Source organism: Condylura cristata, unplaced genomic scaffold (genome assembly GCF_000260355.1).
Source record: "Condylura cristata isolate star-nosed mole 26May11 unplaced genomic scaffold, ConCri1.0 scaffold00025, whole genome shotgun sequence".
NCBI classification, from domain to species: Eukaryota; Metazoa; Chordata; class Mammalia; order Eulipotyphla; family Talpidae; genus Condylura; species Condylura cristata.
In genome coordinates this window covers 17,846,958-17,862,941 of record NW_004567126.1, presented here as the reverse complement: position 1 = coordinate 17,862,941, position 15,984 = coordinate 17,846,958, and the positions used below count along the sequence as shown (strand labels likewise).

Genomic DNA, 15,984 nt, shown 5'->3' with positions numbered 1-15,984 from the left:
ATATATATATATATATATATAAAGAGAGAGCCTTTAAAGAGGTGACTCAATTAAAATGAGGCCATGGGTGGACCCTAATCCAGAATCATTGTGGCCATTACAAGAAGTGGAGGTCAGGATACAGACGCTGGTGGAGGAAGATGGCCGCCTGCAGACCCGGAGAAAGGCCTGAGAACAGAGTCGGCCCTGCTGTGCCTGGCCCCCTGCAACTGGGGACAATGACTTTCTGTGCCTTAAGTCCCCAGGCCGGGCCTTCTGTCATGGCTGTCCAGCACAGGAAGGGGCCTGTGATGGGGCGGGAGCTGCCCAGAGGGCCAGCGGGGCCTCTGCCTTGCACCCCGGGGAGGAGCGGTCGGCACCATGATCCGACTTCCTTCAGCAGAAGGGAGGACCTGGACTGACAGGGGCGAGGGAGCTGGTGAGTGATGACGATGGCTGTGGCTGGAACTGGGGTGCAAGCACCTGGAGCTGGCTTGGGAGCAAAGCTGACCAGTGCCCTGGGGGCTCACCAGCTCTCCTTGTTAGCACAGGGCTCTAACCGGCTGAGCCAAGCAGCTGCAGGCAGTGTTATAGATAACTGCCATAAAGAGTCTCCAGTAAAACCTCTTTATTCCCCCCTAAAAGAGGTAAGAGTTATTGAAGTGCTTAGAAACCTTCAGCAATGAGTCTCAGGAAGAAACAGGATTAGGAGGCTGATTTTCCAGTTTGAAGGGGCATATCTGACTGTTGAGAATTTATGGCAAGAGGACAAGCTCTATCCCAGTTTTCACAGGTGGGCAGGGAGCAGGAGAGCCCGGCCCTGGGTGCCCTGGGGTCTCCCGTGGGCCCTCTGGCCTGCACAGCCCCTGTGTAGGGACTGTCTGCAGCCCACCCATCATGGTGCATGCACTGCACCACCCACAGGCATGGCGTCGGTGGGCGAAAAGATGCATGACGGTGCGTAGGGAATTCACTCAAAAATCATGTGTGAAGGGCCTCCTGTGTGTGCAGCATCATGCATTATGCAGATGAATCAGTCATGACCCTTTCCTCAAGAAACTGATGTTTAGTGGAGAAAAGGTGGACGGACAAATGGACATAATAAAAGACAGAAGGGTACAGAGAAATTTCTGTGGGAGTTCTAAGGAAGAGGGGATTGATTTGGGATGAGGAATCTGCGTGTTTTAAGGGAAGGATCACACAGGGCTTTTAAGGGACAGACTAGTTGAGGAAACTCATCTACAGAAGTGGAAAGAATGTCCGACAGGAAATCCTGAAGAGAGGGAGAGTCTGGTGGGAGGACTTCGTGGAAGAGGTGGGCTTGAGGGGAAGAAGAGGCCTGGTAGGGAAAGGAGGGAGGGTGCGGTGTCAGCAGAGTGCTGATAAGCAGGGGCCAAGATGTGGAGAGGAGCTCGGAGTGAGGTGGACACAGAGTCAAGAGGCCATTCTTCTTTTGAGCCTTTGAACTCAGAGAAAACTGGGGGTGGGGGAGAGGCAGCAGCTCTTGGCTAATGGAGAGGAGGACCCAACGTATGGGAGGGTTCGCCAGCTCCCTGGGCCTGAAGAAGACAGGTGGAGTGCACCTGGATTGGAAAAGTCAAGGGATGTGGAATCCCCATGACTGGAAAGGGGGTGCAGAACCTGCCCGCATCTGAGGCGCCTCCCTTGCAGCAGCCCCAGACCACCCGCCTCACCATGCCTGCTGGTCCCCTTCTCTGCAGAGCAGCCCTACTGGGGAGCAGGGAACAGAGTTTCTCCTCGTTGGGCAGCAGGGAGAGCTCTGCGCGCCCTGCCAGCCTGCCAGTCCAACCTGGGGACACCACATCCCCAGGAGCATGAGCTGCACTCTGGCTCCCAGGACCCTGCTCGCCTTGGTCACCATCTCCTGGCTGGAGTCCAAGAACAGCGAGTGTCTGTCTGTCACACCTGTTGGGACATGCTCCTGCGTGTCCTGAGCAGGCCTCAGCCTGCACCTTGTCTTCGGTGTCCAGAGCCCAGATTCTGTGGTCACTCATTATTCTGATCCCAATATGTTTGATGTCAACCAGCCACCCCAACCAGAAATTAATCACTGTCTAAAACCTAATGAGAAACAGTGCCGGGCAGCACTGGGGATGGATTGCACTGTGGTGAGTGTCTGGGCATGCAGTCCTGTGGGGGGAGGGGGTGCTGGGGGACCGCATACACCCTTCAGATAAAGCCCCCACACCCTGTACCCAGCCTGACATGCCCCTCTATCTCCAAGTGTGTCCAGTGACCCTCCACGACACGTGGCTATAGTGAGACGTGGCTGGTTGGTATCCTCACCCGGGTGTGGTCAGCTGGGGCTGCCATGACAAAATACAGCAGGTTGAAGGGCCTGAAGACAGACACTTGTTTCTCAAAACTCTGTGGAAACCCAGGGCCTCATTCGAGAATCATTCCTGTAGGCTGCCCTCTTCTCCCTCTATCCCCAAAGTTTCCTCCTGGGATTCAGCTGAGTGTAATTGAGGTTTATTGCGGTTTCTGCCTTTTTTTTTTTTCCTCAAAGTTTTTTTTTTTAAGATTTAATTATTTATGCATATTAAGAACTGGGGTACAGATCAGAGGTGCAGTGGGTGAGAGGGTTCACCAGAGAGAGAGTGGGGAGCAGAACAGGCAGCTCGATGAAGTACACTGCTGAGAGGAGAAGTGGGTGAGACAGGAGAGGTCTGCTGCGCCATGTGGGTCAGCTCCCTGGCTGGGAATTGAACTCATGCTGCAGTGGCTGAGGATAGCGTCATAGTCCTGCACTTTAACCCGCTGTGCAACCAGGGAGGGCCCAAGGTTTCTGCTCTTCAGTAAGATCTGGTTCTGGTCTGGCTCCCCTAAGCCCACCTGGTCGGTGCAGGTGTCTCATCTGTCGGGTCTGCATGGACTCTGCTACTTACCTTGTAAGCCCAGACCTAGCTGAGGCTGAGGGACACACCTGTGTGGCCAATGTAGGGCCAATCTCTGTGCCATAAGTTCTAGTTTGCATTGTTCAAGAAGGCTGTGCATTTGGCAGTCCTCAAATCTGAAGGAAAAAAAATGCTTTGTAATATTCTGTGTCCTGGTTTAGGCTTGGAAAATGGGTCACAGTAGGTATGGGAGGACTATACAGAAAAGACAGTGTGGAGCCCGAGTCTCTTCTGTCCATCCCAGCCGCAGAGATCCAAGGACCCAGAGTTGGTGAACTCTCTTGGCTTTACTCCCCATGTGGCTTTTCTGAGTCTTCACCCTCTGAGAGATAAACTTGATATTTCTTTTTGTCGGTAATAGCTTTATTGAGATAGAATTCATATGAAACGCGATTCACCCAGCTAGAGTATACAATTCAGTGGTTTTTAGGATAGTCACAGCATTGTGCGTCCATCACTACGATCCCTTTTTGTCATCCTGCAGGGAAACAGTGTGCGGTAGCAGTCACTCCCCTCGTGTCCCTGACTTACCCCCCCCTCCCACCCAGGCAGCCACCTGCCTGTCTCTGTTCTCTGTCTCTGTGCACCTGCCCTCGGTGGACTTTTTGGATAAGTGGCTTCAGCCAACATGAGGTCTTTTGTGTCCGGCTTATTCACTTGGTGTAACATTTGGAAGGTTCTCATGTTGTGGGCTAAATCCCCAACTTACTGCTTTTTATTATTATCAAGTCATGTTCCATTGTATGGTTGTATCACACTTTGTTTACGCACTTATCCATTGATAGGAATTGGGGTTTTTCCACTGTTTTATCATCATGAATCGTGCCGCTATGGACACGCATACATGTTTTTGTGTGACGATTTTAATTTTGTGACTTCTACCAAAAGAATGAATAAACTCAGCTAGACTTACCGAGTGCTTGCTGTGCCCCGAGGCCCTGTGCTAAGCACTGTACACACACTATTCACATAGTCTTCTCCATAGCCCCAGGAGGGGGCTTTCTCCCCATTTGACAAGTGAAAGTAACCGGGTCTCCCAACTAATGTGGGGTGCAGGTGGGACTTGACCCTCGCACAACACTTACACTACTGCTCTAAAACTGGAGGTACGACTGCACTCCAACCAATCACATTAATTGAGGGGCACGTGGATAGAATTGTATGTGTCCCCACATCTACTAAGACAACCGAGTCTTCAGTTGTCCTACTATCCCTAATGTCCGGTGAGGAAAAGAACTTCAGCAAATCTGCGTAGTTCTGTGTATGACATTGCTCATGGTGTCAGAGGCTGGAGCCAGCATGCCGCAGTATCTCACAGCTGTTCTCCCTCTCCAACCCGGCCTCCTTTAGACCTCCTCAGCTGGGGGAGAGTTTCTCACATGCCCAGAAAGCCATTTTGAAAAGACAGCCACGATCTCACTTTCTTTGCACACATGTGCCTCGTATGCGTGGAGACGTAGACCCGAGAGTATCACTGAGGCCGGGACCTCATGCAGCTGGGACCTCTGGTGGCCTGCCATGGCATTACAGGAGCCCTAAGTGGCTGTCCACAGTAGACTCCACTGCTGTGAGCTGGGACCTCCAGCATGGAAAGGGCTTGCTTTGGTGGCAGCTCCGAGGATGGCAGGGTGGAGAGGAAGATGGCAGGGCAGGAGCTGCCACAAGAGGAAGGCATCAGCGGGGTGTGGTGGGGAGGGACTGAGAGGAAGAGCAACGGCAGAGGGCCGAGTACCCACTGTCTCTCTGTTGCCTGCCCACAGCTGCTATCTTGGATGACCCCATGGAGTGCAGCAGAGGGGAACGGCTCTCCATCACCCTGGCCAAGAACCGCATCAACCGCGCACCTGAGAGGCTGGGCAAGGCCAAGGTCGAGGTGGACATCTTTGAGCTTCTCAGAGACAGCGAGTACGAGACTGCAGAAACCAGTACGTAGAATGGGCAGAACAGCCCTGGTTCCCTTGCCGGCGGAAGTGGGGCTCATGGTTGGGTTGCAGCCATCACCTGGCTTGTGGTGAGGTATCCCTAAGAGAGGGAGAGAAACTTGCACCACCAGCCATACGTGACTCTTAGTCTGGATGAACTGTCCAGGTTTTATTGCAAATCACGTATAGAGTAGAATGGATACAGAATGCCACGCATCGGTCATTATTTCATTCCTTCCTTCCAATGAGGACCCGATCATTTCCTGGACCTGCTGTACCTGTGTGTGACTAAGAATGAGGGTCCCATGGTCCTTGCACGTCAGATCTTGTGCTGCAGCAGAGTTGTGGGAATAAATGGGTCCTGTGGTGGACTTTGACCTCACTCTGTGGGTAACCGTGGACCAAGTTTAGCCTCAGTTTATCTATCTGTGAAGTGGAAGTGCTAACCTCTATGTGGCAAATCTTGCAATTAGTGAGATCTAAATGACTAAAAGTGTGTAAAATCCTCCATTAAAAAAAGATTTATTTATTTTTTGCATACAGAACTGTAGTAAAGAACTGGGGTACAGGCCAGAGGTGCAGGGGCAGTAAGAGGATTCACCAGAGACAGAGTGGGGAGCAGAACAGGCAGGCTGACGAAGTACATTGCTGAGGGGAGCAGCAGGCGGGTCAGGAGAGGTCTGTTGTGCCATGTGGTCACCTCCAGGGTGGGGATCAAACTCATGCTGAAGTGGCTTTAGCTGCTTAGTGCTATGCTTTAAACTGCTGAGCCACCAGGGAGGGCCAAGTTGCATTTTTTTTTTTAAAGATTTATTTATTTGTGCATACAGAACTGGGGTATAGGCCAGAGGCTCAGGGGCGGCGAAAGGCTTCACTAGAGACAGAATGGGGAGCAGAACAGGCAGCTCTATGAAGTACACTGCTGAGGGGAGAGCGGGAGGGTCAGGAGAGGTCTGCCATGCCATGTGGTCACCTCCGGGGAGGAGGGAATCGAACTCATGCGGAAATGGCTTTAGCTTCTCAGTGCTGTGCTTTAACCCACTGCGCCACCAGGGAGGGCCCCAAGTTGCATTTTTTTTCCAAGTTGCATTTTTTATACACACATATAGTCGGTCTCTAATGTCACCACTGTGCACAGCGCACTACTAATTCTCCCAGCAACCTGATAAGTGTTACTACCCGTATTTTACAAAAGAAACTGTGGCTCAAAGACAGTGAAGAACTTGCCCAGCACAGAACTAATTCATGGCTCAGTGGGTCTGGGGCCTAAGCTCAGTCTTTCTGCCCGCAAGTCCAGGGCCCCACCCACCTCTCCTCCCTGCACTCTCTGGTGCGTTGCTGATATTGCCTGGACCACTTTACCCAGTGAGCGGGTGGCTTAGAGCTAAGCTGGAATAGCTCCAATTTGGGGTTGGGGGAGGAGAGGAGCTCCCTCAACTTTGAGGATGGTAATGATGATTCCCCAAGACCTTAAGATGTCCCTGACTCCTCCCTTTTTAATCAATTTCAACCTTTAAGAACACTTAATGGAACAAACAAGCAAGCAAAACAAAATAACAGAACAGCTTACCCAAATATTATGTTAGATGCCTGGTCTTCTGTGTATGAATCCAGCAGTGATCTGTTCTGAACTGTGTGTGTTAAAAGAGAAGAAACACTGGGTAGACAGGTATGGTGAGCACCCAGAGAGGACAGGGAGGAGCAGCCAGGCTTCCTGTCTGGCTCATAGTTTCTTCAGCGCTCCTACGATGTTGAATCCGCGCTCTGCTCTCTTTACTACGTTGGTTTTCTGGCTTACTCATTGTGCACTTGCCCCAGAATGGTCATGCAGGTGTGACTTTCTTGTTTATTTATTCAGGAAAATTTTATCGATCATTTCATGTAGTCCTGGCATGATTCAGGATATCGTGTATAGGGAACAATACAGAAAAGCAGACAGACACATCCTTGCCCTTGCCTGACTTACAGCCCCTCGTCGTGAGCACATCACTGGTTTCCCTCAGTGCCTCTTGGTGTGGATTCCCAGTAGAGGATCTGATTGGTCCAGCTCACCTTGCTGTGGTTGGCCTCACAAGTTGACCAGATGACCTGATGCTACCCTTGGGGCCAGTGTCCATTTCCAGAGACTGAGAGTGGGTTCCTACATACAGAACCAATGGACCCAGATTCCCCCAGAAGTGGGCATGGGGAACCAATTCTTGAAGTGGTCATTCATTCCTGCACTTTTTCAATCAGTATATCTTTAGCGGGTGCCTGTTACACTCTATTCTAGGCAATGGGGACTCCCTAGAGAACAGATAAAAATCTCCATTGTCAGTAGAGGGTAAGTTCTAGTACAATTCAAGGAAGATTCAGATTTCTCTGGGTTTCCCAAGTGAAATAAGAAATAGCAATGACTTCTTGTGAATCTCCCTATCCAGTCTGTAGTATTTTTGACCAGTCTGGACCGGTCTCAGATGATGGTCCAGATTGCTAAATAGTTCTGAGTTCATACTTTGAAAAATCATCTCCTCCTTCCTTTTCCTTGTTTCTTGAGGGTCTCCCTGGCAGAACAGAAAGCACACTTGACTCATTGTGGCTGGAGGTCATTAGCAGATGTAAATTTCCTCTCCCAATGACCCATGAAGCCAAGCTTAGTAAAGTCAGTATATCTAAAATACTGAGCCAGATGAATCAAGGGAATAAAGGAAACTGATGTCTTTATTCCACATTACAGAGCTTTGGGGCATCTTCAAATACCCTTCTTTTAGGTACCAAGTATTTTATTAGCTAGCGCCCCTTCATTCAGCTTTTACACCTCAATTTGTTTGAGACATGACTAGCATTTGTTAAAAAAGAGGGCTTCTGGATATTTCTAGCCTAGAGGCCTTTCATCTGAAACCAGAGCTGCTCCCCACAATGGATTTTAAACACCCAGGTAGTTCATAGAGAGTTTGCAGTCCAGCCCTTTCCCTGCCAAATTAAGATTATGAGTGGGTGACGGGTCCTTGCTATTAGCTGAAGCAGTTTTGGGAGAAGGGAGGCAGGAGAGAGACAGCATGCCTGGCAGAGACAGGGGCAACACCCATGGGAGCCCTGCTTTGGGGACCCTGTACAATGGAAAGATCAGGGCTTAGCTTTTACAATGAGACTGACCGCCTTGAAGTCCTGCCTCTACTATTTACGAGCTGCGTGACTGTGTGAGGCTACTCAACCATTTTATGCCCTAGTTCCCTTGCTCATAAAGTGGGGATGAAGGGCATTTCTCCTTGGGGGTCATTCAGAGCACAATTTGACACAGGGTCATGGAGGGGCCAAGCACCAGGCAGGTAACAGGTATTTGGTAAGTGGCAGCCGTGGCTATGTCTTGACTTTGTTCTCTCATTTTCCCTTTGAGCTGACTGCCTCCCCCACCTCTTACTCTCATCTCCCTCTCTTCTGTTTCAAAGTTCAGCCACCCTACAAGGCAGCACACCTAGCTTCCGACCCCTCTCACAGGGCCCGTCTTGCTGTCAGCGTGTCTGTGGGACTGTCTTCATCACGGGCTCTTCCCCTTCCCGACGTGATGCCTCTGACAGCTTTGGGTCTGTGGAAGTTGCAGGGGACCACCCCAAGGTCCTCCCCCCCCCACCCCGTTACATGTCATATTGTTAAAGGAGGCATGATGTTCCCTGCCCCCCACTTACACTCAGCCTCCCTGAACTAGCTGCTGGGAGCTAAAGGCACAACTGAGCAGCTAGGTGAGCTGATAGAACTCAGAAGGTAGCGGGGTGAAAGGTGGCTTTTGCTTCTGTAGCCCAGCTGGCACTGCTGGAGAGGGTCCTTGAGAGAGACTTGTGAGGGAGAGATGTGTAGAGACTTGGAAGAGACACGTGGGAGGGAGATATGAGGATGACTGAGGTTCTCTTGATGTGTATCGCCTTTTGTCCCAGCTTTCTGAGACCTGCTTCAGAACCTCTTCCCTACGGTTCCCTGCCAGAAAGCATCTTAGACTGTGCCAAACTTTCAGGCCTCAGCAGCCCATTTCCCACCTGCCCTGTCTGACTAGACATTTGCCCACGAGGGGGTGGATAATTTTGAGTGTATCCTTGGGAAACACTTATTAGTAACATCCTCTCTTCTTTTACCTCTTTGTGCAACATCAGTTCTATTAAAGTTCTTACACATTGAGAGTTTACTTTGCCTGAAAGTGCATAAGTTTGGGGGCCCCTGGGTACCCCTTGGCTGTGTGCTAACAGAGCTGTGGCTTCACTTGGCTGGTGGCCTAGGGCTAATTTGCATTGTTCACTTAAACCCAGTTGAGTGGCTCTGGGCCCTGAACCTGTCGGCCTGCAGTCAGGGCCTGGTCCGAAAGCAGGATCCTACAGTGTATGGGCGAGCCTACTTTCAGTCACACTTACTGAATTATGTCCGGGCGGGCATGGCAGTCAAGGGCAGCAATGGCTATTTCAGGATCAGAAATTTTGAGTTGTAGAGAAATGCAAAGCGCTGAGTCCAGAGTCCACACTTCTCATTTGATGGTTGAAAACTAGGATCGGGGCGGGGTGGGTGGAAAGTACCACCGCCAACATTAATTAATCTCAGCCCTGCATGCTGGAAAGGTGTCTGCAGAAAATCACCCTTCTTCATTTGCTCCATCTGGGTTTCATAGAGTGGTTTCTGTAAAAGGAGGGTGCTCTGCAAGTCTCCTTCAGATGCAGGTCTGACTCCTTCCACCTCTGCCCTCTGCCACTGTTGCCTTGGGCTTCTTGATGTTTGACTTTCCAACTCCCTCTACACAGCCCACAGCTCTGAAACTAGAGGAATGGAGAAGACAACTAGGTCACCCCTTCCTGCCTGCCCGTTCTTTGCCTTTGTCTCTCTATCTTATCTCCCTCTCAGCCTTTCTAGTGCAGGAAGCTCCCACCAGGCCTTGCCCTCCTCTGTTCCGCAGATCAGTGTCTCTGCACCTAAGTTATTAGAGCTTAACTAAGCGCCCACCCAGCGCCCACCCTCTTATCACCCAAACACCCGGAGGCACCACGCCTGCTGCTGCCAGAGCCAGTTTGAGGTTTAATTTACTGCAGAGCTAGAAGCAGGAGCTGCCCCATCAAGCCCTCGCCTCTGCCTTGGTTTGTCTCTGTGAGGCCAACCGTGCTATCAGCTGTCCACACTGCTTCCCCTGGAGACCCAGAGGTGCTCTGGTTCTCTGGCTCGCGTGATGTTCCTGAAGCTTGATGCTCAGCTGCATCTTCTGACAAGCTCTGCGGCTCCCGGCAGCCTCCACGGGCATGACCTCAGGTGATCGGAGCCACCTCTAGTTAGAGAGGGCGAGCATCCCTCCGTCAGTCCAAGAGGATGACTCCAAGCAAATGTAAAGGGGGAAATGCACGAGGAGAAGCAGAGGAATAGTGATGAGTCATTCAGGAACATTCCTTGATCCTCTTCCCTGAGCTACTCACATCCCATCTGCAGCATGGTCCCAGAAATACACTGAATTACAGGGCTTAGAAATCATCTGGTCTGGCCTCCTCATGCTATATGGGAAACTGAGGCCCACAGTCTTTCCCAGGAGCCAGGTAAGACCTTCACGACTGAAAATGCTATAAATCTCAGTAGCTCTTCTACCTAGAGGTGTAGGCTCAGGTCAGGGAGGCCTCTCCTCTGGGCAGGACATTGGCATGTTTGACAGGTGGACAGAAGGGATGATGGCATCCAGAAGATGCAGCAGGCATAATAGCATGAGCCAAGGCTCGATCGAGGCAGGAAAAATAAGAGTGCCTTGGGGCACCGTGACGGATGGGCAAGCTGAAGCAGGTCTTTGGGGCTGGAGGGGGCAGCACAGGAGAGCCATGTAGAGTCGTGGTCAGAACTCAGCTTCTGGATCATCATCCTGGCTCGTCCAGCATCTTCGGGTCTGTCTCCTGGGCCTTAGGACCCTTAGTTGTACATGTAAAAAAATATAGTTCTTACTTCATGAGGTTGTGTGGAAGGATAAGTGAGATGATGCCCTTAAGAGATTTAGAGCAGTGCTTAACAGAGGGTGAGCTCTCAATACTAGTGATAGTATTTGTAGTGGTAGTAATTGTAATACTAGCAGCAGCAGTAGGAATTGCAATAGTAACTGCAGCAATAGGAATTGCAATCATAGCAGCAGCAGCAGAGTAATAGTAACAGCAGTTACAGTAGCAGCAGCCATAGTTGTGGTAGCGGTTGTAGCAGTAGTAGTAACAATAGCAGTCACAGCAGCGGTAGTATCAGCGTAGTAGCAATAGTAGTAATAGAATTGGTCTGGTCCTCCCCCCACCCCCCACGAGGTGGTTGTAGGAATTCAGGGTATCTGCCAGCCCTGTCCCTGGCACGAGGAAATCTGCCTGTAGATGGAGTTGCTGTTCCCACCCTGATTGGGACCTGCGGGGGCTTTGAATGACAGGCCATTTGTAGGGAAGCCGGCAGTTTTGAGCTCTCGGCTATTGCTACCGGGGCTGCCTGACCAGGGAGGCCCATTGTGGACGCGACCGGCACCCCACCCCACCCCTCCCTGCTCCGCTGGGATGCCTGCAAGGCCAGTGCATTCACCCAGTTGTCTGTCTGCCCTGAGAGTAGAGAATGCGTGCTCCTGCAGGCTTCACACACACACAGGGGAGGGTTCTGGGGTGTTGGTCGAGCCGTTGTTTGCTTGCTCGGGGCCTCATGTGTTGCACTTGGGGTGCAGCAGAGCCAGCACCGCAACCGGCCTCATCCTTCAGCACACTTGGGACTGAGCACTGTGAGGCATCTTCATGCGAAGTCCTCTGGTCCTCCCAGCCTCTTCTGCTCCAGGGCTGTCAGCAACTGAATCCCAGGGTGCCGGCTACACAGGCTCAGAAACTCACTGAGGACCACGCTGTCCGTGAGAAAGGGTCTGCTTCCTGTCCAGCCCAGGAGGCAGCCCCTTCCCACGAGCACCTGCTGTCAGTGACACCTACATTTAACCTCTCTGCCTACCTGCATCACAGCCAGACCCCTTCCCTCCCAGTGAAGACTCAGGGGAGACGTAAGTTCTCATGAGCCCCTGCTAACCAGCCAGTTTCTAAGGGGACTTCAACTGCAGGCCACAGCTGGCATCTTGAGGGGAATAAAACCCCCTTCTTACAATATCCCATCCCAGCAGCCACTCTCGCAGCTGCTTTCCAACTCCTGTGCTGGCTGAGAAACTTGGTTGCCATGGCAATGTGCTCAGGCTCCCAGTTCCCACTCTTTCCTGCTCCCTGGGAGGCGGAGGTAAAGTGGGGCTCCCTCCTCTCCTGCCCCTCACACACTTGCTCAGACACCCTCACCGAGATGCCTGGGGCCTACAAAATCAGAATGGTTTCAGCACTGAGGACGTGTTATAAACCTTTTTTCCGTTTCTGTTGAGCAGGGTCCTTCATAGGGGATGAAAGGGCAATTCCCAGATCCGAGGAAATTGCCAGGCTCTGGCTGCTGGGAAGATGGTGATTCAATTTCACCAGTCTCATCTTAGATCATTTCAATTCAGGGAGCAGACGCCCCTGGAGCATTTCTTTTTCTGCCAGGTCTGGCCGGATATGACCCTTGCCCTCCAGGAGTTTTCTATCCAGTGAGAGCGATAATAGATGGACACTCGGAGTAATAGGCATTGGTTCTTGAGACCTGATGTGTTTAAAATCTAGAACTTCCCAGATCCCGGCAAGGTCATACGGTGCTTACAGTGTGTTCCATACATACATTAACTAGTCTTTCCAATGGCACTTGGGGCACCACCCATACTCAAATGTATATTATAAATAGCTTCACTTCTTTATTTAGATAAGATTTTGCCACCAAATGAGTTTGCTGAAGACCATCCAGTTTCAGAGTCTTTTGAATTCTGTAACTGGGAACAGAGACTGTGGCCTTTTATAAGAATTTATTTTTAGGAGAAACTTCTATTCAGGTCCAGCATAATGAGACAACTAGGGGCAGAAGCTGGCCAAGACTTCAGAGAATAGGGAAGCAAACCTGTCTCTTAGGCAACTCTAGTACTGAGTAGACTCAGACCACAGTGCGATACAAACACAGGGAAGATCTGGGCTGGGTGTTGAAGGATCTGTAAGGATTTACCAGGTGAAAGGGCAAGAGCAGGCCTAACCGGGTGCTCTGAGGACATGAATGAACTTATTTTTAGTCAAGTATTTTTATAGTGAATAAAATAAAGGGTAGCCACGGAAGCCGGTTATAAGGAGATAACAGTCACAGTATTTTACTAGTGCTAAGTACTTCTTTATTAATGTGTTAAATGGCCAAGCCATAAATGGCCATAGCACCGGTTCCAACTTCTAGTATAATTTTTAAGGAATTATGAATATAAATGACGTTTCAGGATGTTTCCAGCACTGTGATGTGACATGAAAACATTGGTGATTTGTCATGACTCTGTCACAGTAGTGTCACTAAACGGTGGTTTATTGCTATATTCAGATTAGAAGGGGAGTGCTGTGCTAAGATTCATTTGGGAGTTCGAGAAAACAATGTCATTTCTCCCCCAAAATGTTCACAGGCTTCTACCCATATCTAGTTTAAGAAGCCCTGGTCACATCAAAGAGAAGTGCCTAGGATTAGGTTCAGGTAGAAAATCCACAGTATAGTCTAGGTGAGGTGGTGTGGAGAAGCAGAGAGAATGGGCTGGAAAGGAAAGGCCTTGATTTGGATTTTTGGATTTTTTCACAGTGACATTTTTAAAATAATGATGTGTTGGGCCCTCTCTGGTGGCACAGTGGGTTAAAGCACAGCACTAAGAAGCTAAAGCCACTTCAGCATGAGTTCAATCCCCGCCCCTGAGGTCACCCACATGGCGTGGCAGACCTCTCCTGACCCTCCCACTGCTCCCCTCAGCAGTGTACTTCATCAGTCTGTCTGTTCTGCTCCCCACTCTGTCTCTGGTGAAGCCTTTCACCGCCCCTGCACCTCTGGCCTGTAGCCCAGTTCTGTATGCACAAATAAATAAATCTTTAAAAAAAATAATGATATGTTATGAAAGGAATATCTACATGCTCATGAGAGATGAGAAAGGGAAGAGCATCACCCCATGTTCCAGCGGCCAAGGTGATCTCCATGACCACCCAGTGGATCACCACTAGTGGTGACAGGCAGTGTGGTGCGGTGGTGAAGGGAGTGAATCTGAACTAGGGGTTGAGGGTTTGAATTTTGCCTCAGTTCTTTAACTTACATGTCCTACTTTCTTATCTGTACAATGAAGGTCATACTAATAGTACCCATGCATCGGGTTGTTTGGAGTATCAAATAAGCCAATTCATGTAAAGGGCTGCATGTGGGTCATAACTAACACTCAATAAATGTGGACTTTCATAACATCTCCAGATCATTCCTCAGTGCTTAACTGTTCTCCATATTTGCTTAGTCGTAGCCTTATATAGATATACATATCATTTTATATCTGGCTTTTTTCTTAATAGCATTAAGTAAATGTCTTTAATTTATTGTAAACCATTTATAAGCATCTTAAATGCCTACATAATATTCAATTTGGGTAAATAACTCACACTATTAGATAACTATTCCATGACGATTGGACGTTGAGTTCATTTCCGATTTTCCATGGAAAGTGTTGAGCAGTGACACGATATGGTTCTACACTATTTATTGGGCTCATAACTCCAAGTTGGGCCCTGTGCTAGGGATGGAGGATGCAGAGATAAATTTAACTAGCTTTCCACTCTGTGGGAGCCCACTAACCTCTGTTTTAGGGTGATAATTGGCCTCCCAGGTTGGAGAACGAATTAGAAATGGAGAATTGTGGCAATAGAGAGACCTCTTAGGAGGCAGGTGGTAGTAAAAGAGCAAACCTGGAGCAGTGACAGTGAGCGAGCAGGACAGGTGGGTAGAGTCTGGGCCCAGTTGGTATAGTGAGGGGCTAGATTCAGTGAGGGAAGGAGAGGAAGAGTCAGGGGTGACTATGGGCATGAGCTTGAGGAGCTAACAGGGCAAAAGGAAGAGCTTGGACTTCAGTGCCAGATGGGCCCCTGGGCTCAAGGCCAGCTCCACCATCTGTTACCTATGTGAGCTCCAACAGACTACTTAAAATTAGTGCAAGTTGCCCCATCTGTAAATTGGGGATAATGATGAACTATCTATTAAACACTCTGTATGTAGTACCTCACTTTAATTTGCACAGCAGCCCTACTAAAAAGGTGCTATCTGTATCGCAGTTTTACAGATGAGGAAGCAGGTCCAGAAGGGTTTGGCAGCTCAATCCGGGATACCACTGGGCCCTGAGGGTTCAGTGAGGTCCTTAGATAAATTCCTTAGCTTCAGTTTACCTGTCTGGGAAATGGCTCTGCATGACTCCTGATAGGAGAGCGAAAGCTCATGACCAGAGCCAAGCTGAGTTTCACACACAGAACATCTTGTGGGGCTACCAGGAAGCCGGGTGCACATTCCAGCACAGCGCCTCGGTCCCGATATCAGTGTGTGTCCTGAGAAAGACCGCACGCACCTTCTCACTCTGTCTCCTTCTCCCACAGCTTCCTTTCTCAGCGTTTTCAACTCTTAGATCCTCTCTATTGGCCACATGTCCCGTTCATCCCCTCTTCTCTCTACAAATAGGAAGTGTGCAGGCCGCTGCCATCTTTGTGTGGGCCACGGAGGGGTGAAGAAGTGGGGAGTGAGAGGTAATAAGATTCAGTTCCTGCCCCGAAGGAGCTTAAAATCTAAACAGAGACAAACCGGGAGGCCTTGAGGCCTCGAGAGCCCTGGGGAGAGTTGATCCCACCTAGAGGAGTCAAGGAAGGTGGAAGGAGGTGCCCTTGACAGGTGAGTGTGAGAACAGAGCAGGAAGGTGCCCTCCACGGGCAGGGAGGCTGGGAGTTGGTCAGCAGCACCTCACCCCTCAGGGCAGCCAACGCAGTGAGTCTGAGTGAGGGGGCAGTGGCCTTGAGGGATGTGGCCACTCTCACATTCTCTCTCTGTCTCTGCTGCTCCCTTTTACTTCAGCTGAGACACTTTCTTCTGTTTCCATCATCCTTGCTACAGTTCATCCCTCTGCTGGTCTGCCTTCTTTCTCCCCAACTCTCCTTTATATGTGAGGGGGACCTGACAGATGGCTGTGGCTGCCGTCCATCCTGCCAGCGGGATGCTCAGCGCCCCCCAGCCCCGCCCTGAGTGCCCTGCCAGGGCTGAATCTGCAGGTTGCTGCCATTAGCCTCTGT

At 50.3% G+C, this 15,984-nt stretch overlaps 1 protein-coding gene across 2 annotated transcripts in view; it reads left to right on the top strand.

Moving 5' to 3' along the window:
* The window catches only part of GRIK4 (glutamate receptor, ionotropic, kainate 4), a 383,774-nt gene that overhangs the window by 215,009 nt on the left and 152,781 nt on the right, over window positions 1-15,984 (top strand). For both annotated transcript variants that reach the window (XM_012729818.1, XM_004689170.2), the window contains exon 3: window positions 4,658-4,822. In XM_012729818.1, the coding sequence (XP_012585272.1) occupies window positions 4,658-4,822 (165 nt within the window). The remainder of the gene's footprint in view (window positions 1-4,657; window positions 4,823-15,984) is intronic.